This window comes from Betta splendens, chromosome 14, assembly GCF_900634795.4.
Source record: "Betta splendens chromosome 14, fBetSpl5.4, whole genome shotgun sequence".
Taxonomy (NCBI): domain Eukaryota; kingdom Metazoa; phylum Chordata; class Actinopteri; order Anabantiformes; family Osphronemidae; genus Betta; species Betta splendens.
Window position 1 is genome coordinate 291649 of NC_040894.2, and position 24601 is coordinate 316249.

Below are 24601 nucleotides of genomic sequence, written 5' to 3' on the forward strand. Positions count from 1 at the left end.
TATAATATTAAATTAAATAAAGGAATATTCACTTTTTACACTTTCTTATTGTTATGCTGCATTTTTATGAACAGTGTCCACTGGATCAACTGGAAAACTTTTGAAGCGGGATGCAACATGATCCTAAAAGACAAAAACACAGAGTGCCCAATATGAGTACTAAAATAATAGAACAGGCCGAGGCTGACCAAAAACAGTTATTCCAGAATAGCAGATCAGGGTGCTCAGAACAGACAAGACAAGGACACTGCAAGCAAAAGCAGAGTGGAAGCAGAGAAAAAACACGTCTGGACTCCTCAAAGGGCGAAAGTAGAATGGTCGAAAGTACATTTAAAAGAGCACTTAGTGGGAGAACTGGTATTTCCCTTCTTTCACTATTTTCTGTATGTCTGGCATTAGGGGTGTCATTTTAATATGCAGGGCATTCTGCAAGTTTTTATGTGTCATTCGGTTTCTCTCTTGTGTCTTTATGGCATTCATTGATGACAAAGTTGACTCAGAGAAGAGAAGGTCGAATGAAAGCATATAAGTAAGTAAGCACATAAAAAGCAAGCTTCTTGATTAGGCTGTACTCCTCACTGCATGCAAGCCAGAATGTGCACACAGACTCTGCACCATGCAGTGCAGTGCTGACCAGAGAATGTTAGACTTCGCCGGACCCGAAAAGGATCATGCACAAACACAATGAGGTCTTTTGAGATGGCGTAGTCATCAAACCTGGCTTTGAAGTTTTCCTGTAACTGTTGTCCAGCATTAACGCTGTCACTTCCCATTTGTTCTTTGGGTTTTCACTAGTGATGGGGAGATGAGGCGTCATGAAACGTTTTGACACATTGCAAAACTGTATTGATACTGTGTCGATACTGTGTCACTGAATACTGACACCTGCTGGCCATTAAAACTCCCTACAGGCAACCTAGTTGACAGACTCATCTGACACTGATTTTGTGACTTAATATATACAATAATATAATTTAAGCCATTGTATGTTATATAGTATTATTTCACATCTTCATTTACATTTAAAATTTATATTTTTAGATACAGTCCATAAAGTGGACATGTATCATAACGTAAAAATCTAAGTGAACATGTTGTGAATGAAGATGCCGTTTTTTGTTTTTTTTTAAACAAATTTGGACTCTCTGCCCACTGCAATGAGGAGATCCTGCCAAAGGTTATCTAGAAACAACACACTGCCATTTTAGTACACCATTTCCAAGCAACAAGAAACAAATAATGCTGAATAACATGCCTGAAGTGGGTGTAGACAGCTGCTGTTCTGCCTGCAGTCTACTGACGGCCTCATTGCACTTGGAGGAACTGCGGAACCAGAGTGATTTAAATCTGGGGTCTAGAAGTGTTGCTGGGGTCAACACACTGAGGTGGTTTGGTTTAAATAGGAAAGTTCTGTCGAATAAATACGAAATTTAACCTGCATAAAACAATATGATTAGTAAAGAGTCACTTTGGAAATTAATCTGAATTCAAATAGATCAAGTGAAAACTTTTTAAAATTAATTATTTAATAATACACTTTCACTTTATCATAAAATTAAATCAAAAAAGAAACCTTATTTTCCGATATGAGATGAATTATAGATGAATTTGACGATAAACGGCAAACGCCCAGGGATTCCTGAGATGCATCCCGACACATGCGCTTCCTTATAAACACAGTCTGGCGCGTCACACACGTCACGTGCTTTCCCAACGCGATACGCGCACCGACACAGTGTTTCGCTCTAAGAGCTCGACGCAGGCGCCGACGCATCGGTGTTGCCGGACCCATCACTAGTGTTCACCAATGTTGTGAAGGACAACACAAGCAACTATAATGCCACATTCCCTCTCTGGACTGGCCCTGAGGCCACATAGACCCTGAAACCTCACCTTCAGGATGCCTGTGGTCTGCAGTAGGCCTAGTTGAACCGTGTCTGTGGTCCAGGCTCAGGTTCAGGGTAGGGCGTCATCAAATAGAGCAGACAAGGGAACCCTCTGTCCCACAGCAAGTAGCTTCTTCTTTAATGACACACACAGGCTTGTGGCCAGGGAACTGTACAAAAGTGTGCAGGAACCGTTTCAGTGCCAGACAATCGGTATGAATGGCTCTAGACACCGTTGCCTTTCCCACTTGCAATGCATCGACCAAATTTTAAAAAATGTCCTGATGCAAAAGAAAGAAGAGCTACGCACAGAATGCTTTCTGTGGTAAGCGCAGATCCGCGGTTTGTTATGTTTGAAATGAAAGGATTCAAAAGGTTCATTAAATACATTGATTCTTTTGAAAAACGGTAACACTCCTTCAAATATCCATCCGGATATGAAAAACATTGATTGATACATGCCTTAAGACCATCTCACGGTGGAAAAAAACGTCTATAAGCGACTCCACGTCAGTAACCTCTGAAGCAAACTTACCCTGACACATCTTCAGAGAGCAAGTTGCTATGGTTACTTAGATAACTTAGATGTACCTCCGGCATCGAAAGCTGAGGTTAGTCACTTACTTGTTGTGAGACACAAACAGTCACAACAGAAGTGCACTGGACAGGGGTTCCTTGTTCATTGTGCTGAGTCTAGGCCTCACCTGACTCACTGCTCAGATTGTACAGACAGCATCTCAGCAGATCCAGTTTAGCGCTAATTCTGAAACATAAACTGGAGGAGGCTGGTGTTGACCTCCATCTGACGAAGTGGATTATGGACTATCTCACAAAAAGGCCTCAGTTTGTGAGAGCCAGCGACTGTGTGTCTGACACTCTGACCTGCAGTGTGGGGGCCCCACAGGGGACTGTACTGGCCCCCTTCCTTTTCACCCTCTACACGTCAGACTTCAGACACAACACGGACAGCTGTGTTCTGCAGAAGTTCTCTGACGACTCTGCGATCGTCGGACTGATCACCGATGATGATGATGCAGAGTACAGAGGACTCACTCAGAACTTTGTGGACTGGTGCCAGCGGAACCACCTCCTGATCAATGCAGGGAAAACGAAGGAGATGGTGGTGGATTTCCGCAGACGGCAGCCTGCTGTCATACCACCGATCCACATCCAGGGAAGGGACATTGAGAGAGTGGACTCTTACAAGTACCTGGGTGTGCATCTGAACAATAAACTGGACTGGACTCATAACATGGATGCACTGTAAAGGAAGGGTCAGAGCAGACTCTACCTGCTGAGGAGACTGCTGTCTTTTGGAGTGAGGGGTCGCTCCTGAAGACCTTCTATGACTCTGTGGTGGCATCAGCCATCCTGTACGGTGTGGTCTGCTGGGGCGGCAGCATCACAGCGAGGGACAGGAAGAGACTGGACAGGATCATCAAGAAGTCCAGCTCTGTCCTGGGCTGCACTCTGGACACGGTGCAGGAGGTGGGTGAGAGAAGGGTCCTGGCTGAACTCACATCCATCATGGACCAGGTCTCTCACCCACTGGAGGACTCACTGTCTGCTCTGGAGAGCAGCTTCAGTAGCAGACTGATCCACCCTCGCTGTGTGAAGGAGATATCGTAGATCCTTCCTACCTGCTGCTGTCAGACTGTACAATCAAAACTGTTGACCACATCCCACCACAGTCACTCACCCACTGCATCAGTGGTTTATATAGCAACCTGCTCTGCACAATATTTGTGTAAATCTGTGAACAATCATGTATATTGTTACCGGTACAAATCTTATACACATTACTGTGCAATAACCCTGCAATGACCTCATACTCACTCTAACTGTACTGTACTGCTTTGTACTGTGCCAACACATACTGTTCTGTACCTGTATTATCGCTCATCTGTACTGCTGTGTGAGAAGTAATTTCCCCTCTGCGGGACTATTAAAGGTTTTCTTATTCTTAATCCTCAGACAGGCTGAGCCCTGAATTTTCATTTGCAAAGCCAACAGCTTCTGCAGATTGATTGTTGTTGCAGTTTAGTGATTATATTGATTTGTGAGTGAGACAAAAAAAAAAACACTGTTATTTTCTTTCGTCACTAGAAGCAATTTAGTGGAGGAGTTTTAAGCCTACCTTGTAAAAAGCCTTGACGACTTTTACCTGACTGAATTAAACACCCCACCTATAAATGTGAGTAAGCTGATGTGCACAAACTTTACATGTGTAGATAAGATGAAACCACCAAATCAAAGAAATTAAGTCAGGGTTGAACTAAGAATCAAATGCCTGAAAGTCTTAAACAATTTACATGCTAGTGGTTTTGCATATCCACTGGTTATTGATGAAATGTCACATCTCTGACAGATTGGTAAATTTAACATTTTTATTGTGGGAAAATTTTCAGAGTTTACAGACGGCGACCACGGCGTCCGCCCTTCCTCCTGGTTGAGTCTGATGGGATCGGAGTGACGTCCTCTGCAAACAGAAAGCAAAGTCACACACTGGCAGAGCTGCTGATTCAAATACTGACCGCACAATATCAAATGAGGTATTTTACCAATGCGTCCGATCTTCATGCCGGATCGAGCCAAAGCTCTGAGAGCAGACTGAGCTCCAGGACCTGGAGTCTTTGTCCTGGGAAAAAAAAATTACTATATCAAAAAGTGACCTTCACCAACTCAAGCGGTTTGATGTGTAATAAACAAAGTGTGTGAAAAGACTAAATTAGTTTATTGTACAACAACCACCTGAAAGAGCTGGTTCCACCCAAGAGCTCGATGCCACACGTTTAACAGGCACCCTATTATAGCCCAATAGTTTTCAGCCTGTAAACGTCTTATACAAGATCTTAGTTGTAAAATCACAGAGCAACTGTTACGACACAAAGACAAAACTAAAAGAACCACAGCTCAGTCAAATAACAGCTTGCAGACTGTCTATAGTCTTAACTCTGGACATCAAACCTTAGGTAAAACCCTGGTGTCTGCAGTCTATTGAACCGGTCTCAGGACCACATTCTGTAAATCATACTGTTGTGTCTTTGAGAGCGTTGAGTAACATGCTCAAATTCTGATAAAACACCTATGCTACAAACCTGTTTAGTTGTAGTTGACGATGTGATGTGATTTTGACCCAGCTGCTATAGCTCTAACCTGCCTCAGATCAAAAAACTAGATGACAATTTTTAAATTAATCAATTTTCTATTTTAAGAACCAACACTCAGTGCTTGCTGGAACTTCACTGCTTGTGGAAACACTGATTCTAGTGACGTCTCAGATCAACTTGTTTGGTATATTTCCTTTAGCCTAAACTTGTCACATTCTCCATTGGATCATTTTGATTAAAAGGTTCAGCAGAAGCAACTTTACCTGTTTCCTCCAGTGGCTCTGAGCTTGATATGCAGTGCTGTGATTCCAAGCTCCTTGCAGCGCTGAGCCACATCCTGTGCTGCCAACATGGCGGCATATGGAGACGACTCATCCCTGTCGGCCTTCACTTTCATGCCACCAGTCACACGGCAGATCGTCTCCCTGGAAGTCAGAACAAACCTGTTTAGAGGTGGCAGGAGCCCGACGACGCTGGTGGGTCATCCACCAAATACACTGGTGGGTTACAGACAGAGAACTTACTTCCCAGATAGATCAGTGACATGGACAAAGGTGTCGTTGAAGGAAGCAAAGATGTGACAGACTCCAAACACATTCTCTCCCTCAGCCACCTGAGGTCCAAGGCTGATGACCTGCTCCTCCTTCTTTTCCTTCCCTTTACGAGGAGCCATTGTCTGTTGAAGAGTTACAGTTCAGAGAAAGAACAAATTACCTTTACTTTCAATGATCGCACAGCAACTCACTTCTGTGTAGGTTAAATTTCACATCAAAAAGTTAAACAACCGGGTCTGACGTAACAGGTTCACTGTGCATCTGTTGTAATAAAATTCAGCTACATCTTACAACCAGTAACTTCATCTCTACAGACTTTGCTGCTTCCTTACGAACAATCATCTTACGTCTAACGCTTTTTGCAGATACTGAAGTTGAGTCGTATGCTCGTTAATGGAAGCATAAGATGATTTTGTCACATTACGGCTGCTGATGTTCGTCAACATCCACACTGTAGTAATTATTCTGCACTCAGATAATCAGTGCAAGCTACAATTACATTTGTGTGTAAGACTAGGTAGTTAGCATAGATGCTAACTTTAACCTGGTAGCTTGCACTGACAAGCATTGTTTCACCAAAACGGCTTTAAGTTTCACACAGAACTTAAAGTTTATTGAACTTTTAAATCAATCTTAATTTTGGCTGGAATCTCGGCTTGGAGCTAAAATGGCGACACGATGCAGTCGACTACCACGAAGAACATCGCAAGAAAGAACATATACAAACCTATTCAAAGTCACAAAAAATGCCCATACGAACAGAAAACAGACTGTCCACAAAGCCAGTGGAGACAAGTTAAAATATCAGATGAGGAATATAAACATTGATTTTAAAGGATGAAATGTCCGAGCTTCACTCACCACAGTGTTTCTCTAAACGAAGCAGAAACAAGAAAGGAAAGAATTTCCGCTTCCGGAGTCAAAGTTGACGAGTTCTGGCACGGGAAGCTGTTGCCGCCGCCACGTGGTCACCAAAAAAGAACATGGTAGTGGTTCGAATAAATACACATTAAATTCTGTTTATTTCATAGAACTAACTCATAGAATAAAATTATTTTAAAAATAATCTCAAGGCTATTTAATTTAAACATTTCGATTAATACAATTCTAATAGCAACAGTGGAGATGACAAACTCCCTCTAGTGGAAGAACCTTCAGCAGGACCAGGCTCCGCATGGACGAACATCTGCTTACTACTACTACTACTAATTTAATCAAAGTCAGGCTTTGTAACGGAAAAAATGTCCCTTTTTATGTTATATAATTATCATGTGGTTTATGACTTGTTATGTCACTAATCATCCTAATATGTGCAATTCATCTTTATTTTGTCTGTCATACATCAGGTTTATGTATTTGGCTGATTGCTTAGACTGAGTATGATTCATAGTTGTCTCTGCCTCACAGCTTGGGAACTGGCTCCTATCTGACTCCCCAAAACCAAGAATGAGGACTTCTTTCTCTATGTCTCTTAACAGTACTGCTCCTCTCTGATAGCAAAACACTGGTGAAACAGGTGGAAGAATGTAAACTTCTCCACACACACCGATGGAGATGAGGTGGAAATATGCAATTTAATTGGACCAGAGAGACAATTAACCCTGCCAGGGAAAGGGACAAAAGACAGAAACAAGTTGAGGATTTTGGGATCTTTGCATCACACCTTCGTGGTGCATATTCTGATATCCCCAGCTGTTTTTTGGTTTGTTGATTTCCACAATCAACATCAATGTTTTGATTTGCTTTCCTCATTGTTTTTATTTTTCTTATTATTATAATAAGCGACACAAAAGACGACTCTCATCAGCCTATTTATGGGAAATTTCAACAATAGCTTACAAATTATAATTATTAGTCAGTCATTTCAGGTAAACCAAAACTGCCCAAAATGCAGAGCATTTGAGCAATGAAGTTAAGGTGTGTGAGGAGCGAGACAAACTTCACTTAAACTGCAGATCAAGCAACTTCCTCTTTTTAACTGTGCAAACTCGGGTTAGGCATACTTACACTAGATGCTACAGCTGTCGTAAAACCTCATAGTTACAACATACAGTAGTTACACAAGAAATAAGCGTGAAACTGTGCAAAACAAATCAGAAAAGAAAACATTGGAACAACAATGAAATGCAAACAGACCAACAATAAGATAATAAAAAAGGAAATGAACAAGAGAACAGTGAGAACAGTAGAGATCAGAACTTGGACACTTTTCACACGTTTCAGCATCTTAAGCAGGATCAAAACAGCTGAATTAAATGAAAGAGTGAATTTCTAGGGAGTTTATTATTAAAAAAGTGTTTTTCTAGTTTTACTTGGAAGATGATGAGCCGACACAACCTCATCAAAGTGCAATGTCTGAACCACTGAAAGATCAAGTTTTTTTTTTTTACTTTAATCCCAGAGGGAAATTATTTTGCACTTTGATCGCTATCGCAGTTAGAGGTACACACAAGGAGGTAGGGAGATTAAAAATAAGAATGCTAATAAAATGTAACGAGAACAAGCAAAGGCAGCATTTGACCATCTCCGTTTATTTACAGAAACACTTTAAACACGATGCAGAAAATACTCCAAAAAACTATTAAAGTAAAGGGTTAGAAACACAGACTCACTCTGTCTCCCACAGTACACAGAGCATGCAGCATTAGTCCAGTTAATAAGGTACAACATCCATCATAGAGAAAGCAGAGTGGACGAAAAGGAACCAATCATCGAAGACAGGAAGCAGCGAGGACCTAGTCTGTGGTCCATGTCAAACCTTTTCAATTTCCTTCTACAGACATAAATAAACTAAAATAAAGTATTTTAAAGTATCATGCATTTCGATTCATTAGAGGATGTGCTATTTATTCTTTACTTTTTACGTTTCTGGTTCTGTAGGAAAAGTCAAAGACCCTGTGGAGGGCTTCATATTGTGAAGCCTGGACAAAACCTTTGATTTTAACATTTAGCTGTAAATGGAAATTTGGAAAGAATATAAAGAATGGAAAATACAACTGAATCGTTTAACTCAAACGGAAAGTGATTATGATTATACGTTGGTGGCTGGTGGCTGGCTGTTACTAACTAATCACAGCAGAAGTAAGCCATGTGTTTCTTTATTTTGCTTTAATAGTTCGACAGTGAAAAAATTGTGAGATGAAATTTCTGCACTGTGGGACTATTAAAGTTTTTTTTTTTTTCAGTTTAGTCTCAAATGCATTTTTCTTGGATGTTGAAATATGTAAATTAAAGCCAAAAGACATTCATGTGAGTGAGACTACATACAATCAGAGTATCAATTGTACTACTGTAATATCAACCCTGAAGAAGCTGCATGAGTTCGGCTAGATCCTGATAATTAGCTTGTTAGCATTATTAATTAACGCTAGTTTGTTGGAAGCCTGTTGCAGACTAGTTGGAACACTCAACCCCAGAAAATCTGAAGTGATGTCTTGTCCTGCTGCATCCTGTCATGTCGATAAACCGGCGCTTCCTGCGGCAAACATGCTTTTATTTCTGCAGCTGAGGGTTTGAAGCGGACACTTCCAACTCAGCCTCATGGATGTTTACACACCAAACAGTGAGTCAGGTGAAACATTTGATCTTCTCCTAAAACATTGGATGAAGTGAAGATTGGAAGTCACTGCTTAATGTTCTTGAACAGAAATATGTTGCAGCTACAGCCACAGAACATCTGTGAAACACAGGAAAGTAGCATCTGTTTGTCGGGATCCCACGAGAGATTCAAGCATAAACACCTAAAGATTTCTATAAAATGACATCGTATATACCAGCGAGAGCAGAGTCAATGACCCCTGGCTTCATTCCCACCACGGACAACAATTCTTTACTTTCAAGTGTCTTAAAAGGTTTAAGTGGATGTGTGGCATTAGAAAACACAGACTAGTCTACTGTAGAAAACAGCCTTTCACTTTGCAGGTGCCATTTGGAGTCTGGACCGGCTTCACATTCCAACAACTGAACAATGAAGCCAAACCTGGAAAAATCTGTTTTTGGTTTCAACTGCACAGAAATCCACAGCAATATCTGCCAACATCCCATGATGCTCAGGTCCAGGTTCATGTCTCAGACATGTAATGTCCAACCAACAGCCGAGAACAGGCTGTGTGGACAGAAAGACACTAAATGTTCTAACATGAATAAACGTCCCTGGATAATCATACTGAGGTAGAGTCAGATTTTGCTAATAATCAAAGAATAATAACACTTTTGCTTGTGTTTCGGTAAGGTTTGGGCCTGGTTCACAGGAGGAACCACAAGGCCGTAAACGTGTGAGCAGCGGGCTTCGCCCGACAGGGTGATCCCACCCTGCCACCTGATTGTCACGGGGACACCTTCAGAAGGATTCTTGCAGTTAAACGTTCTTGCCTAAATGTCAAGTGAACTCTTTGGCCTCTTCAGTACTGTTGTTATGCTAAGTCGGGACACCAAATGGCACCAGGATGTCAAAAAATAAATGGCAGCAGTGCTGTAGCAAACACATTGAGCAGGCGCCAGGTGAAGCTGTGTCTCACTCTACCAAAGCATCATACTAATAACACAACGTGTTCTCTACACGGTGAACGCCAGCACTGGAAGTCTGATCGTAACATTGAAAAGCATTTCAATATACAAATGCAATATATAGAGAATAATAATATTATCATCATTCTAGTATGAATTTGATTGTACAAAGATCTACATTCTCCCAACAGTAAAAAGCTGCATGAAGCCTGAGACGCACAACAGGTCAAACAATGCAGAATATCAATGTGGGCAGCGTGGGCGTGTTGTTAGCTCGCAGCTAGCAGGCAGAGTTAGCACGTCTGAGCAAGTCGCCGATAGCCAAAACACAAAAGTCTAGTCCAGCATGCAGTAAATCACAGTCTGTACAGAAAGGAAAAACAATCACCGAAGAGCAAGAACAACTCTTCATAAAGAATTCAAAAAACCTCATATCTCCTGAAATAAAAGTCGGCTATAAAACCGTTACAAAAAAACGAAGACAGCGAGTGAGCAGGCAGGTTAATATTTTAATCTAACATTCACAATCTAAGATGCAAGTTTTAGATGTTAAACATGATCATTAAGACGTTTGAAAAAAATAACCAGAGATATGAGGTTCCACTCACCGAGTGTCACCGACTCAGAGTTGTTGTAGTTCTGACAAGGTGATGGAATCACACGTATTGAAATTACTGAGCATCATAAAAACCCAACCGGCGAATTTAGGGGTTAAACTAATAAATACACTTATTTAGATATTTACCAAAGAGCAAATCAATTAAGACATAAATTAAATCTTTTCACTCAACAAATTTACTGTTTGTGTTGAAAAACCATCAATCAAAATTAAGTATTCACTTAAATATGCAAATAATCCAACTATTACTGAGGCATTGGAAGTGAGTTAAATGTTCTAAGCTGAATTTGAAAAGTGCATTTGGCCCATTCTTCTACTAATATGGATGTTTATTATTGCTAGAGACGCCTGTTAATTACTATTCAGCTGTTGGTTTCATTTCCAAATGTTGAACTAAAGCAAAGCTTTTTTCTCTTTGTCTCAAATCATCTCTGCATATATAAGACCATGAATTCATTTAATTACCAAACTATTCTGAAAACAATTACATGAATTCATTGGACTAATAATGATAGTTTGGCTCAAATTAAAGATAAGGGAGGTGTTCAAACGTTTGAGCCCGGCTGAGGCAGACACCCAGCCCGTGGTGCTGTTGGTGGAAGATCGTTTCTGGAGATGTCTGAGCCCAATGGAAGCAGAAAAACAAGGGTTGGACTCAAACCTCAGGTTCGGGAGACACTCAAGGCTCAGAGACTTTTATCCACAGGCTCATCAACATCTTCACATTATTCTGAAAATAAATTCTGTCTTTGTGGATCTGTCCTTATTTTTCCTACATACCCAAACCTAAATCTCTCATCCAGCCTGTAACTATTATTTCAGCTCGTGTTGCGTTAAACTATTAGAAATTTCACATTAAAGCAGAGAAAGTACCACATTTAAGTATAGCTTGGCGGTACTTGAACATTTAAGCCTTAGATAAAACAGCTGATTCTGACTGTCGCATCTTATTCACACCCAAAGAAACATTTGATTACACCACACCTTTCTCATTGGTTTATAGTTACTTGTGTTATTGTTGGTTTGGAGAATTCATATGAAAGGAAGAAAATATTACTCTAACATCTAAAGGTCTTTGCATAGTGAAGGAAGCTCCTTCATTATTTTAGTTATTGTTTTATTCAGGTGAAAATTCTGAATATACGGGAAACTAGTTCTCACAGGCTCAGAGTCTGAATTCAAAAATGAAAAGTCCTTTGTCTAACACTGTGCGTTATTAAATGGTAACTATTGTCATATCCAATGGGGTTTACTGTAAATTGTTCTGATAGTGAAAGGACATTAACTCAATTTATTATTTTTCAGTCTATTAAACTTTTTATTGCTAAACATCAGTAGAATGTAAAGAAGTTACTCATTTGTCCTTATATGCTAACTTAGGGATAAGGTTTTTCCCATATTAAATGTGTTTTATGAAAAATTAAGATATAGTCCATGTAAAGTAAGCTATGAATCTCTTCCGTGTTGATTTAGCTTCTGACTGGTCTGAGCTCCTCCAGGTCAGCTGGTTTAATCCTGAGGAGGAGACTCAGCTCTGACAATGAGCCCAAAGATACAAAGTTTCCACATGGTTACAAGCAGATGTACAACTGTGCCCCGCCCACAGAGCTGATTGGCCTGAACCAGCTGACACAGGAACGTGATTGGTTAATGGATTAGATGACTATGCAGGTCACTACAGGACTAGTGTGAGTGAAACTTCCTGCTCTGCCCTGGTCACGTCTCCTTTTCCCTTTTGGTTATGTCAAACTCAGAATCCTGAATGTTTGGTGTCAGACATCTGGCCTGCAGTCAATCAATCTGCTGTCAAGGCAACGGTGGCCCCTTCAAGGATCCACCATTTCTGGAAGTTAACTGTGTGGAATAGAAAGGGGAAAACAAGGTTTTGAGTTTTGACCGTGGGTTCGTGTGCATTACATGTTATTAACGCGTTGCTGAGGTCCCTTTCGTCGCTGAAGTCCAGCCTTACTTGCTGAGCGTGGACGGGGCACCTGAGCGGTGGAAGTGGACGATCTGCCACTTCCCATCACGACGGTGCCACACCCGAGTCTCCTCGGACTGGGCCGTGCGAGGCGTCCCGTTGGAGTCAATGTACTGTGTGACTCTGATGTAAGCAATGCAGGCAGCCTCGTCCCCGACCAGGTGGATGTGCGGGTTCAGAATGGTTGTGTGCACCGGTTTACTGTTCTTGGACCACACTGCAGACAGGCAAACAACCACCTGGACAGGTAAAACACCTGCACAACTCATTAACTTACTTATGGAGTAGTGTCAGAGCAACCTGTATTGGCTTCTACTCACAGTTTTCAAAATAAAAGCGGTGAAAGTCAAGTCCCTCAACCAGGTTTCCCAACGCCTCGGGCTCGAAAGCCGTCACTGCTGGGTCACACATTTTACTGAGGGACAACGAAAGAGTCTTGTTAGTTTGGGGTTAGATCTACACAATAGGAGTCTTAGTGCGGGTAGGAACTTCCAAAATAAGTAAAGACGTTACATACGTGTAGCTCTCAAAGTCTCCGTTGCTGATGGCCTCGATGAGCTGTTCGGTGACTTTGATTATGTCCTGCTTCCTCACTGAGACACAGACAGCTTACATTACAACTCAACATTGACATTTATCCCTAACACCGGCAGCAATACTTCATGTCCCCACCTCTGGTGTCCTCATCTTCTATGGTTGTGTTTGTGCTCTCAGATGATTCCTATAACAGGAACAAGTACACTGATAAAGGTTTTAGCTGAATCGGCCTCAGAACCAGGTTGATTGGTAATATGACATAATGATGGTTATTTGTCAACTGGGTCAGAGGCTGTTTCAGCTACTCAATCTAAAAACGATCAATGGGTCAAACCACTTCTGTGAAAACCAGGCAAGGTGCCTCATTTGCCTTAATCTCTCAGATCCACAAAGAAGGTTCCCAATATGAGTGTTGGTAACAATACCTTGACTCCATCAGCCTTCTTGTTGCTGCCACTCTTTCCTCCTGAACGAGGGATGAGTACAAACAGAGCGAGAAGCAGCAAAGTTATAAAGAAAGGTAGAAAGGCAGAGAAAAGGAGAGATGGCATCATACACTGCTGCACGTGTGTTCTTCAGCAAACTGCTTTACAATCAAGGAGAAGGTTTAAAAGTTAAACCAGAGGAAACCAAAAAGCAGCTCAGCTTCCTGGACTTGTGTCAGTGCGAGTGTGAGCTGATGAGGCAGATGGAGGGAGTTCCCAGCGACACGTGGGTCATGAAGAGTCCAGGCCAAATTTAGGATCAGCTGGAGATAGTCTTCCCACATTCCTGACTGTGTCTAAGAGCACTTTATCATCTGCTGTTCTAGACATTGACACAAAAGAGCAGCACGCAGCGTTTATGGAGAAGTAAAATATCCAACATCTACAGACACTCTGTAAATATAAACAGCAGTGAATTAACCTGACACACACACAAATCCTGGGATCTAGTGGGGCCGATGCCCTGCAGGCTCCATGAGGTCCATCTGCTGTTACTGCTGAGGGGCCGGCACCCGGAGCAAAGGTCTGGCCTGGATTCAGAAGCAGCCTCATGTCGTTCTCTGTCAGTTTGTCCCGTGTTGCTGTCTATTTATTGCTGTGTAGATTAGACTGGCTTTGATTCACTGGGCCTTGATATGAGGACAATTTTCAGACGCTCCTGCAGAATCTTTGATTACTGTAGTGACAACACGTTGGCTACATATATACACATATACATGAACAGATGACAGGAAGTTAAACTTTAATCATACCCACTGTTTATCATTTATGGCAGAGATGAAATGTTCATGGTTAATAACAAAACATCAAGACATGGTATAAAGGATCCTTTTCCAAATATATATTACATCGAGTTTTAATTTCATGTGTCTCATTTCTGTATCTAACTGATGATGGACAAATCATGCTCTCACTACTGTAGTGAGCATTCAAATGTGCAGAATTTTTAAATTAGTCCAAACTAGTCAACAAATAATTTCAAACAAATATTTTAATTATGAATGTGAGACATTAAAACTGATTGTTTAGAGTCTTAGTGTTACTTCTTGTGTGTTATGTTGATTTGGTAGCAGAGGATTCGTGGTCTTCTGCTATGTATAGATCAGTGGAGTCAGGTGTCAGCTGAGAGCTCTCACACACAGACACACAGACACACAGACACACAGACACACAGACACACAGACACACACACACACACACACACACACACACACACACACACACACACACACACACACACACACACACACACACACACACACACACACACTTAGCACACACACGCACGCACACACACAAAACCTGCTAACTGATTGTAAGCTGCCCACTTATTGGTACATCCTCTTAGCTTCTGTTACACAAACCTAGAAGGCAGAGACAAACATCCCCTGCAAAAAAAAAACAGATTCCAGACTTACCAGAGAAATTTCTTGTGGCCAACATGGTGGTCAGAATGGCTCCCTGGAGACAAGGTTAAAAAGGAGGAAGAAACGGGACAGGGGCACGGAAAGAAAGACGGAAGAAGAAAAAGGATGGCAGATAAGAAAGGAAATCAGTTTAACCTTCAGATAAACACAACATCACAACAACAGCTTAGAACTTTGTTAAAAAACTTGAACTACAAAGTAACCAAATTAAGGTCTTACACCTGAAGACCTCTAACCTGGACCCACCTTCAGTTTCCTCCTGGCATTGAATTTCTTCAGACACTCAACTGTCTCCTGTCTGTGCATACAGGACGCCACTGTGGAGCGATGCTGCAGAACAAGAGGTTACATCACCACTGTTTCAATGGAAGCCGTTAGATCAGAAACTGTTTGTGTGTGAATGTGTCTCACAGAGATCCAGGGGTGTTTGAGTGCCTCAGCGGCTGTGATCCGTTTGGCCGGATTGATGGTCAGCATCTTATTAATAAGATCTTTGGCTTCAGGGGTCACCGTGTCCCATTCAGGAGAAGGAAACTAGGAGACAAGGAGAGGTGGAGATATGAACCCTAAATCACAACAAGCACTGGACAAAATTATTAACACACATTAATGACAAAATCAAAGCAACAGATGTGAAAGATGCAACAACAAGGCAAACAGGGCAGAAGGAGACCAGGGACAGTGGGGGGAGAGGTAGGAGACGAGGAAATAAGGAGCCAAGTGAGAGTCATCTGACCTACATCATATGCTCCAGCTTTGATCTGCTGGTAGAGACGATGTTGATCTTCATCCCAGAACGGAGGATAACCAACCAACAAGATGTAGAGAATAACACCTGAGAGGAAGCAAGGACACAAAGTACCACAGTAAAGAAGGACAGCAAAGGCAGCCAGAGAGACAGACAGAGAGACAATCGTGTGACACATGCCAGAGGAACATCAGAGAGCAGCAGAGACAGGAGGAACTGACCACAGGCCCAGAGGTCCACAGCTTTTCCATACGGGTCTTTCCTCAGAACCTCTGGAGAGAGATACCCCGGAGTCCCAGCAAAGCCTGAAGGCAACAAAGAGAGTCTTAAGAAGACAACAAACATCAGTCCATGCGTGAAGTGAAACAATGCGAGTCTGTAGAGCAGTGGCAACGTTAGACTCCCACCGAACCAGGCCTGCTGGTCTCCCTCCACCTCGATGGCGAGCCCGAAGTCGGCCAGCTTCACTGCTGCTCCTTTAGACTTGGAGGCCAACAGCAGGTTTTCTGGCTGCAGAGGCAGACACAAAACATTTTCTTTAAGCAAAACAATAAGCAAAACTATATCCAAAAATACACAATGGAAAATTGCCCATCATCACTCCAGATCATTAAGCCAGATGAGGAAAAAGCCCCAAAATCCTTTGAAGGATTAAACAAATGCCTTTTCGCTGAGTTTCCACTTAACGAGACTCACTTGGAAAACTGGGCCCCAGATTGTCTGCACATCCTGTTTTAGTTCAGCAGCACATTATTCACATTCAGAGCATAGCAAATAAAATCTGTTACTAATTAGGAACACAAACCTCACCTTCAGGTCTCGGTGGACCACTCCCATTTGGTGACAGTGTAATACTGCCTCCAAGATCTGCTGGATACAGTGACTGTTCACAGAGACACAAATGTCAGCAGTCATGTAGACAACATATCAGTCAGTGTCACAGAAATGAGCCCAGTTTGTGTTGGGATGGACAAACAGGATCTACTAGATGACGACGACAACAATGTTGAGGAGGAGGGGCCGCACCATGTAAACACTAAGCAGACGCAAAAAAATGCCATCTGCTGAGGAGAACATCAATAAGATGATGAGATAAATGTACACCTGGCGTCAGCTTCGCTGTAATATTCTCTGGCTACAATATCTTCAAACAACTCTCCACCTGTTACCCTGATGAAGACAGAGAGAGAGAGAGAAAGAGAGTAAACACATCAATTACCTCCAAATCATGAAACTAGCACAACAAACAGAACAAGGACAACACAATAAGAGTACTGCCAGCAACAAAGCATCTATACAACTAAACATTTTAACCTTAAAAAACATAAAGAAAACACACAGGACAAAGTAAGAAAATGCAGAATGAACAACACTAAATGGTAACGACATGAAACGTAACATGAGACAACAAATACAGTAACAGTATAACGTAAACAACTCGCATTAACTGGACTCACAGGTCGAAGATGAGGTAATGATGCGCCTCCTCAGAAATGCTGTCATGAAGTCGAACTGAAAGAAGAGAAATATGTATGAAGCATACACGACTTGCTATCATGCTATGAGCTTGGCTAACGGTTTAGCGCTATGCTAAGCTACGCTGTTTAAAGGGATACTTCATCGCTGAAAAGCAATTTGTCTTATAAAAATTAAATATTTTATTAGACAAAATGTGCAATAACGTTTACTATTGATGGCCTGAGTCCAGAGAAAACAGGGAAAAGTGGCAGTAATGTGTGTTGGGGCTGAAAATGGTCAAATCCTACAACACCCAGAATGCACGAATGTGACGAACCTCCCAAACTTCAGTGATTGAACATACCTGCGGGGCGTGTTACTCCAGACAAACGTTGGGACATTGCTTTACGATTTAACAACAATGTTATATTGTAACAGTGTGTGTGAATAAAGCATTACTTAAATACAAGTCATGTAGTAGTCTTTTATTTTGGACCAAAGCAGACAGTTGTGAGAAAGCCACAGATTCTTCATTTAGCCAAAAACCTCTTCTTTTCTTCATCTGCTGTTAGTGGCTGGAAAAAACAAGACGGTTGTTCCGACCGATATTGCCTACAAAATGATGAAATAAATTATTAAATTAGTATTAGAGTTGCTGCCAGCCAAACTAATGCAAAAGCTAACGTTAGCAACGTAACTAATTGCTACTCCTGACAGTCCGAAGCACACAGGCATCAGCTCGTAACTTTACTCAAACTTCAGAGCGCCAGCTAAAACAAAAAAGTCGAATATATTACTTACTCAGTGCTCATTCCACCGTCCTGTCCTGGCTGCATCTTAAAGTTTCTTCTTGGAAGAAAGTTTCTTAGAAGAAACTTAAAGCCAGCTTCCAGTGCTCCTATGCCCAAATGTAGACCAAAACTGATGATGTGTCGTCAGCAGTGAAGCAGCAACTTCATCCAAGAGAAACTAGCAGCGATGAAATTCCGCACAGGGATATTCAGTTGTTTCCATTAGCAGACCTGCTATCTACTGCACACAGCTCCTCTACGCTGCGCTCCTGTTATATCTTCCCCAAGTCGAATCCCCGCGGTCTCGCTGTCAGCTCATTGCGACGTCTTTCAGCTGTGACAGCTTCGTCCACCTCGCTGTAACTCGTCTGTGCTGTACTCTGGCACATACAAGTAACCCTAAATATCAGACTGTGCTAACACACTATAGAACTCGCTGTCTTCTAAATAATTCAGAGCAGGACTTTTGGCCAGTGAATAATAGTGCTGTTGGTGTATGTGAGGATAAACAATCGCGGCGAGAGCAGTAGCACCTCGGCAGGCTGGCTCCGCCCCCTCTCAGCCGAACTGTTGCTGGGGCAGGTACAACGAAAAATCAGGAAGCATTAGTCTGGGGAGCCCACGAAAATTGCAGTTGAGAATGACGTTGTTTTACCTCATCTTCAGATGATGTAATGCCCTGCCAACTTTATGTAGAGGAATAAATGATCATTTATTTGCATAGAAATTGTAAAAGAATCTGAGTGTCCCCTCATTCTTAATATGACATGTCTTGACATGTTTTTGGCCAACTCACCATTAAAAAAAATTGTATTGCTTTAAATGACAGCCACACCAGAAAACATAAGGTTTGCTCATCCAGTCATTTATTTTGTACTCAAACAATGAAAGTTAATAAGTTTATTCAGTAAACTACTACTAGTGATGAGTAGCATCACCTCCACAGATGTGAGGCTGGAGGCATTGTTTTCACACACTAATTGGCATTATCTCCTACTTGATGTTAGCGAATGTCCAGCTAAGAACCTTTTCTTATTATATATTTGACAGAGCAGCTGCTCCATCTTACCTCTCTGCATTCATTGTGTAATAGATGCTCTGTACAGTAACAGAGCTGCAAGCTGCAGCCCACACACAAATCAAATCCCACTGCTGCTCTGTGTGGGAGTGCTGCGAGAGAAAAGCCTGATTATTCCTCTCTGAGAGCTTTCACACAGGTACGAGTGTGTGCATGTAGGAGGATGGAGGGTTTCATGCCTTCACCTAAGGACATGGTTGCTTAGCAACGCACACACACAGTTACAAAACATGGCTCAGAACTGTGGCGCATTGCCCGCCCACGCAGCACTCTAATTGGATGCTTGGATCAGCTGTTGCTGCCTTATTGGCCGATGGAGTCCACATGAGGTCACATCTGAATGTCTCAGTTTATTTAATAAATCTTTCTGGTAAATGTTAAACAGATTGTGACTCTGAAGATGTGAATCAAATCAGATTCACACCTGAATCTAAACCTAAGTCTGGATCTAATGTGGGATTCTAATCAGTTTTATAATGTTTAAATAATTCTATTTATTAATACATGCACTGGGTAGGATTTACAGTGTCAGGTACTTCAACTGTGGCAGCAGCAGCAGTAATAGTTCGTAGTAGTATCAGCAACCAGTCACCTACCAGTCAGTAGGATTAGTGGAACGAGTGTAGCATTAAAGGGGTACTAGTAAAATAGTAGTAACATTGTATCCGCACAGGTGACAGTAGCAGTATTTGAAAAGTACTTGTGGTTTTACTTACCAATGTTTGGATGTTTTAGTAAGCGACAGATTCGAGCCTCACGGTCCAACTTCTGGTGATCTGACGTGAGCAAAGTCACAGGTGGTTACTAGGACCAATGGATGATTATCATGTAAATAAGCTACAAATCAAAAATGCTGACAGTATAAATGTAAATTTTAGGTAATAGCAGCCTTACAGAGCTTTACTGCAAAAAGACCAAACACTTGTGATAGAACAAAAACATTAGCCTAGAGGGTGAACGAAGAAAACGCGTTATGTGGATAGGATCCAGGACACACAGGCCTTTGGAGACTACATGCAGCATGTCGGCCTCCCTAGATGTCTAAGAACTCATTGAACATCCCGGCACCCCATAGTGAAACCCAGCAGAACAACCTGGTTCTACCCTAAGTGGATGCTGGTTCAGAACCGTAAAGGAGCAAGAAAGTGTGTACTCCAATATTCCTGAACACACAAAGACCTTCAGAACCTACAGGTTCTACAAGGCTCTTGATAGGTCCAAAGCCTTTAACAGTGTCACTGGTCAAATGGGTCATCAACTCTGACGACCACTAAGAGTCTGATGAATGAAAAAAGCATATCCCTCTGATCCTGGATCAGTATCACATGTCATCCCACACTAGCCGGGCTCAGCTGAATGAGCAGCAGAGACAAGCATCCGGTGGCAAGAGAGGATTTTCTGAGGAAGACGTCCAACAGAGCAGCAGCCCTGAAGCACCAAACAAAGACGCCTCCAGACAAAACAGAGACAAACATCAAACTCTGGAAATCAAAGAACTGGCGTCCTCTGAATCTCTGAACCAGAGAATCAGAAAGATTAGCTTTGTGTTACTGAGCTTTCTGTTCCAGGAACAAACAACGTGTTGGCTTTAGGACGAAAGCTAACCACACAGATGGAGGCTGGTTCTGTGGGTTTACAGAACATTTATAAGAAGGTGCTGCAGCTTCCTCTGTTGTTGGCCATAAACTGAGGAACAGTTTCCCACTCAGAACCAGATCCTCCCCCTCAGCCGTTGTCGAGGATGAGGCTTAATATCGCTGCAGTACAACAAAACTGAGCTTAACGCGGTGCACCATACATCAAAAGCGCACAAACTGAACAATGCATTTTCTAACTGAGTCTGAGTTGGTGCTGATCCATAGTCTGATACTGCATCACAATATTAGACCCAGTACAAACCCAGACACCCCGTACTGAGCCCTGTGGTACCACTGTCTGACAGGAGATTCTGACTCATTGTTTGCTGAGTCAGCAGAGAACTTTTAACATTCTCTAATAGTGACCAGGCCACATAAAGCATCAGACCAGTTTAACTGATCATGAAGGAAACTGAGAAGCAGCTTTTGTTTGCCTTTGTTCAGTCATGTTACCCTATAGTGTCCCTGAGCAAGGACCAGCACATTATTGGAAAAAAGTTCTACCAGGACTAAAACGAGCAGCTGCTTTATAGACATCATTGTCTTCACTGATGTCTGATGCTCAGCAGCATCTGCTCCAATTCTCCAGCTGATTCTCTTTGTAGAACACCCCTCCATATAAATGCGCAGAGCTGTCGGATTCACATCTCAAAAGTGTCCTCCTGGTTCCTTGCCGGAACCACAACAGGAGACATTCTGTTGGAGCCAGAAACCCATGAGAGGACAGCATGACCCTCCACAGCATCACATACTGTACAGCAGCTGATATTAGAGATGAGAGAGCTGATCGTCAGCTTTTTTTCATTTCAGACAGTTTTAACTGATATTTGACCAATGAAGCGTAGAAGAAAAAGCATTTGACAAAAATTCAATTTCTGAGACAGTAAAGTGTTCTGTTAAGTATAGGAAGTTTATCATCAGATCGATGAAAAAAAACAACTGCAGCTGGAATGTTCACATTATGTTTAAAATGCTGAAACAAGTGGAAGTGATTTTTCTCTTTCTGCAAAATCTGAACTGAACATACACACACACAGTCAACTTTGCCCAGTGTTGCTAAGCAACCAAAGAAAATCTCTAAACCAAAATAGTGATCTGAAAAAAAAAGAAAAATCAACAGCATCTTTAGCGTTTCTGTCAGTTTCCTCATTGTGTTGGTCTAAATGAGAGGAAGGGGGGCATTGAGATGAACCAGCTGGTTTACATACAGATATCTTTTTTCCGTGTTTGTGCAGTGTCATGGACCTCCCTCATTTCATCAGTCACTGTTTTTGACACTGTGAATATAATATATGTAGCACATACATAAATATGCAGGGCATACAGTAACATCCTTAATTGTTTTTTATTTGGTTCATTCTTGCACAATCTATAACTGTTTACTGTTTATATATTACTGTATGTACAATTACTGTTGTTTTTTTGCACAATTATTACTGTTTGTTTATTTTTCTTTTTGTCCTGCCAATTGCTGCTGAAAACACAAAACTTTCTCCATTGTGGAATTAATGAAGTCGTATCATATCCTATCCTAACCTATCGTACCTCTAGAATATAAACAGTACAGCACGCACAACAGAGCTCAGACACCATACACCCTGGACCGGTGTCGGTTTATCTACCCATGGACCCATATCTAAGCATATACAGTATGTATGGTAGCACGTCTGGTTTAGTCTGTGGTCAGAAGCCAAGCTGCTGCTGCTGCCAGCATGATACAGCTAGCATTTTGAATTTTCTTACATTAACTTCACAGCGCCAATGCTGGACTTAGATCCAACTCATGAACTGGGTTCACTTGGACACTGTCAGACATCAACTGTATGTGAGCAGGTTAAGACTCATCAAACAGGGGAGAGTGTGATAGGTTCTATGTCGCCGGGCCCTACATCCCTGGGTTCTATATTGCTCGGTCTTACATCGCTCTGTCCTAAATTCCTGGGGCCTACATCGATGGGGCCTACATCTTTCGGTCCTAAACTACTCAGCCCCACATCAATGGGGCCCAGATTGCTCAACTCTACATCCCTGAGTCCTACATTGACACTGTTTGGTCATACATCCCCGGGGCCTTCAAAGCAGGGCCTACATCACTGCGGCCTACATTGCTCACTCCTACGTCACTGGGTCATATATCACTCTGTTTTACATCCCTGAGTTCTCATTCAGTCTTACATTGCTTGATCCTACATCCCTGGGTCCTACATAGCTGAGGTTCAGACTGTTGCTCCAGGGAGGTCATGACCATATTTGGTATGTGAGGGTGTGTCTGTTTGAGTAGGAGGATGTTCTCACCTCTGGCAGAAAGTTTCTTGGTGTTGATGATTTTGGCAGCGTACTCCTGACCCGACAACACCTTCACACAGCGGCGCACCACAGAAAACGCTCCCCTAGAAACACAACAGAAGAAAACTGATTATCAGCAGTAGTAAGTAATGGTGGTATTTTTTATTACTACATTAATTAATACTGCTTCTACTACTACTGGTCATATCAGGATGTTACTGATGTTATGTAACACTGAAGTTAAATGTGTATATTTAATAGATATATTTATATATTCAAATACTGTTACTATTAATTATACGCTATTATACACACTAATCCTAGTTGTACTGCTGCATTACTAGCAGTAGTATTACTACTAATACTTGTTTATTAGCACTGTTGTATTCCTGTATCATACTCTGCTCACACTCAGGCCCAATCCTCATCTAGGACCGTCTTTAATACGCAGTAATAGCTGCTACTGTCAGGTCAGGTAAAAAAAAAACCTGTAACTGCAGTTTTTACAGACTCTGTTCTGATTCTTATGAAAGCTGGAATCTGCCGCCCACCATCACATTATGTAAGAGACCTGGCATTATGTGTATATGTGTGTGGGCAGAGAGTGGGAGGGGGTCAAGTAGGTCCTACACTCATGCCTACCTTCCTCTATCCATCAGATTTCAAATTAAAATAAAATGTCATAAAAAAAGAATTGAACATATTTCACCAAAACAAAATAATTGTGATGGTTTCCCAAAATATATTTCACGTTTTACCATTATTGATTAACACATTTATTGTTCAATAAACTGATTTAGTAAAACGTATAAAAACAGAGTTTGATCAAAGGAATAAATTATAGACATTTGCAACAAAACAAAAAAATATCCAAAAAAAACCCACTATTGAAGATTGTACTACAAAAGGTTTGAATTATTTGTTACTTAGTTTTACTTTAAATATTAAATATGTCTACCTCTTAATACTTTATGATGAAGACATGAAGATCACAGTGATACTCACTTTCCCAGCTCCTCGTACAGCTGATACTCTTCGGTGAAACGAGTGCAGATGACCGTTGCCATAGTGACCCAGTAGGGCAAGGGTCAGGGTTCTCCCTGTACTTCCTTCTCTGAAGATGACAGTGATGGTAATGAAGATGAAGACGGCCAAGAGTTAAACCTGTCTGTCAGTCAGTGATGGATGGAGCAGCGACGACAGCAAGTGGAGGAGAAGAAGCAAAGAAGAAGCAGAGAGATGGAGAGAGTTCTGTTTCTGGATGGAGGAGGAGGGAGAAGAAAATGGAGGAGGGATGGAAAGAGCAGTGAGAAGTGTCTCTCTGTCCCTCTGTCCTGATCTGAGGAAGTAAAGCTAAGTGACGCTTTCAGAATCTAAACCTGCCCGCCCACTCCCCCTCCATCAGCCAATACCAGGTCAGGACACATATGCATAGGGTTGCCATGGCAACTGCTTCCTTCGGGGTGGGAAAAAAGTCTGCAAACAGAGCCAGCTTGAG

General features: G+C 41.8%; 2 protein-coding genes across 3 annotated transcripts; both read right to left on the bottom strand.

The window, feature by feature from the left end:
- Positions 1-4259: 4259 nt before the first annotated feature.
- On the bottom strand, positions 4260-6566 carry rps14 (ribosomal protein S14). 2 transcript variants are annotated; one of them, XM_029172692.3, is made up of 5 exons: positions 6412-6566; positions 5521-5672; positions 5260-5421; positions 4448-4524; positions 4260-4365 (listed from the first exon to the last, which is right to left on the bottom strand). In XM_029172692.3, the coding sequence occupies exons 2-5, from the start codon at positions 5667-5669 to the stop codon at positions 4298-4300; spliced, it is 456 nt and encodes a 151-aa protein (XP_029028525.1). In that variant the 5' UTR covers positions 5670-5672; positions 6412-6566; the 3' UTR covers positions 4260-4297. The 2 variants fall into 2 exon arrangements, with proteins under 2 accessions (XP_029028525.1, XP_029028526.1); XM_029172693.3 differs by lacking the exon at positions 6412-6566 and adding an exon at positions 6278-6306.
- Positions 6567-8065: 1499 nt separating this feature from the next.
- On the bottom strand, positions 8066-24432 carry camk2a (calcium/calmodulin-dependent protein kinase II alpha). The gene is made up of 18 exons (XM_029172688.3): positions 24109-24432; positions 23113-23207; positions 19897-19956; positions 17311-17365; positions 16958-17023; positions 16664-16736; positions 16261-16363; positions 16075-16158; positions 15846-15940; positions 15517-15639; positions 15352-15435; positions 15097-15139; positions 13619-13659; positions 13329-13377; positions 13174-13249; positions 12977-13071; positions 12645-12873; positions 8066-12529 (listed from the first exon to the last, which is right to left on the bottom strand). The coding sequence occupies exons 1-18, from the start codon at positions 24168-24170 to the stop codon at positions 12526-12528; spliced, it is 1437 nt and encodes a 478-aa protein (XP_029028521.1). The 5' UTR covers positions 24171-24432; the 3' UTR covers positions 8066-12525.
- Between the last annotated feature and the right edge of the window lie 169 nt (positions 24433-24601).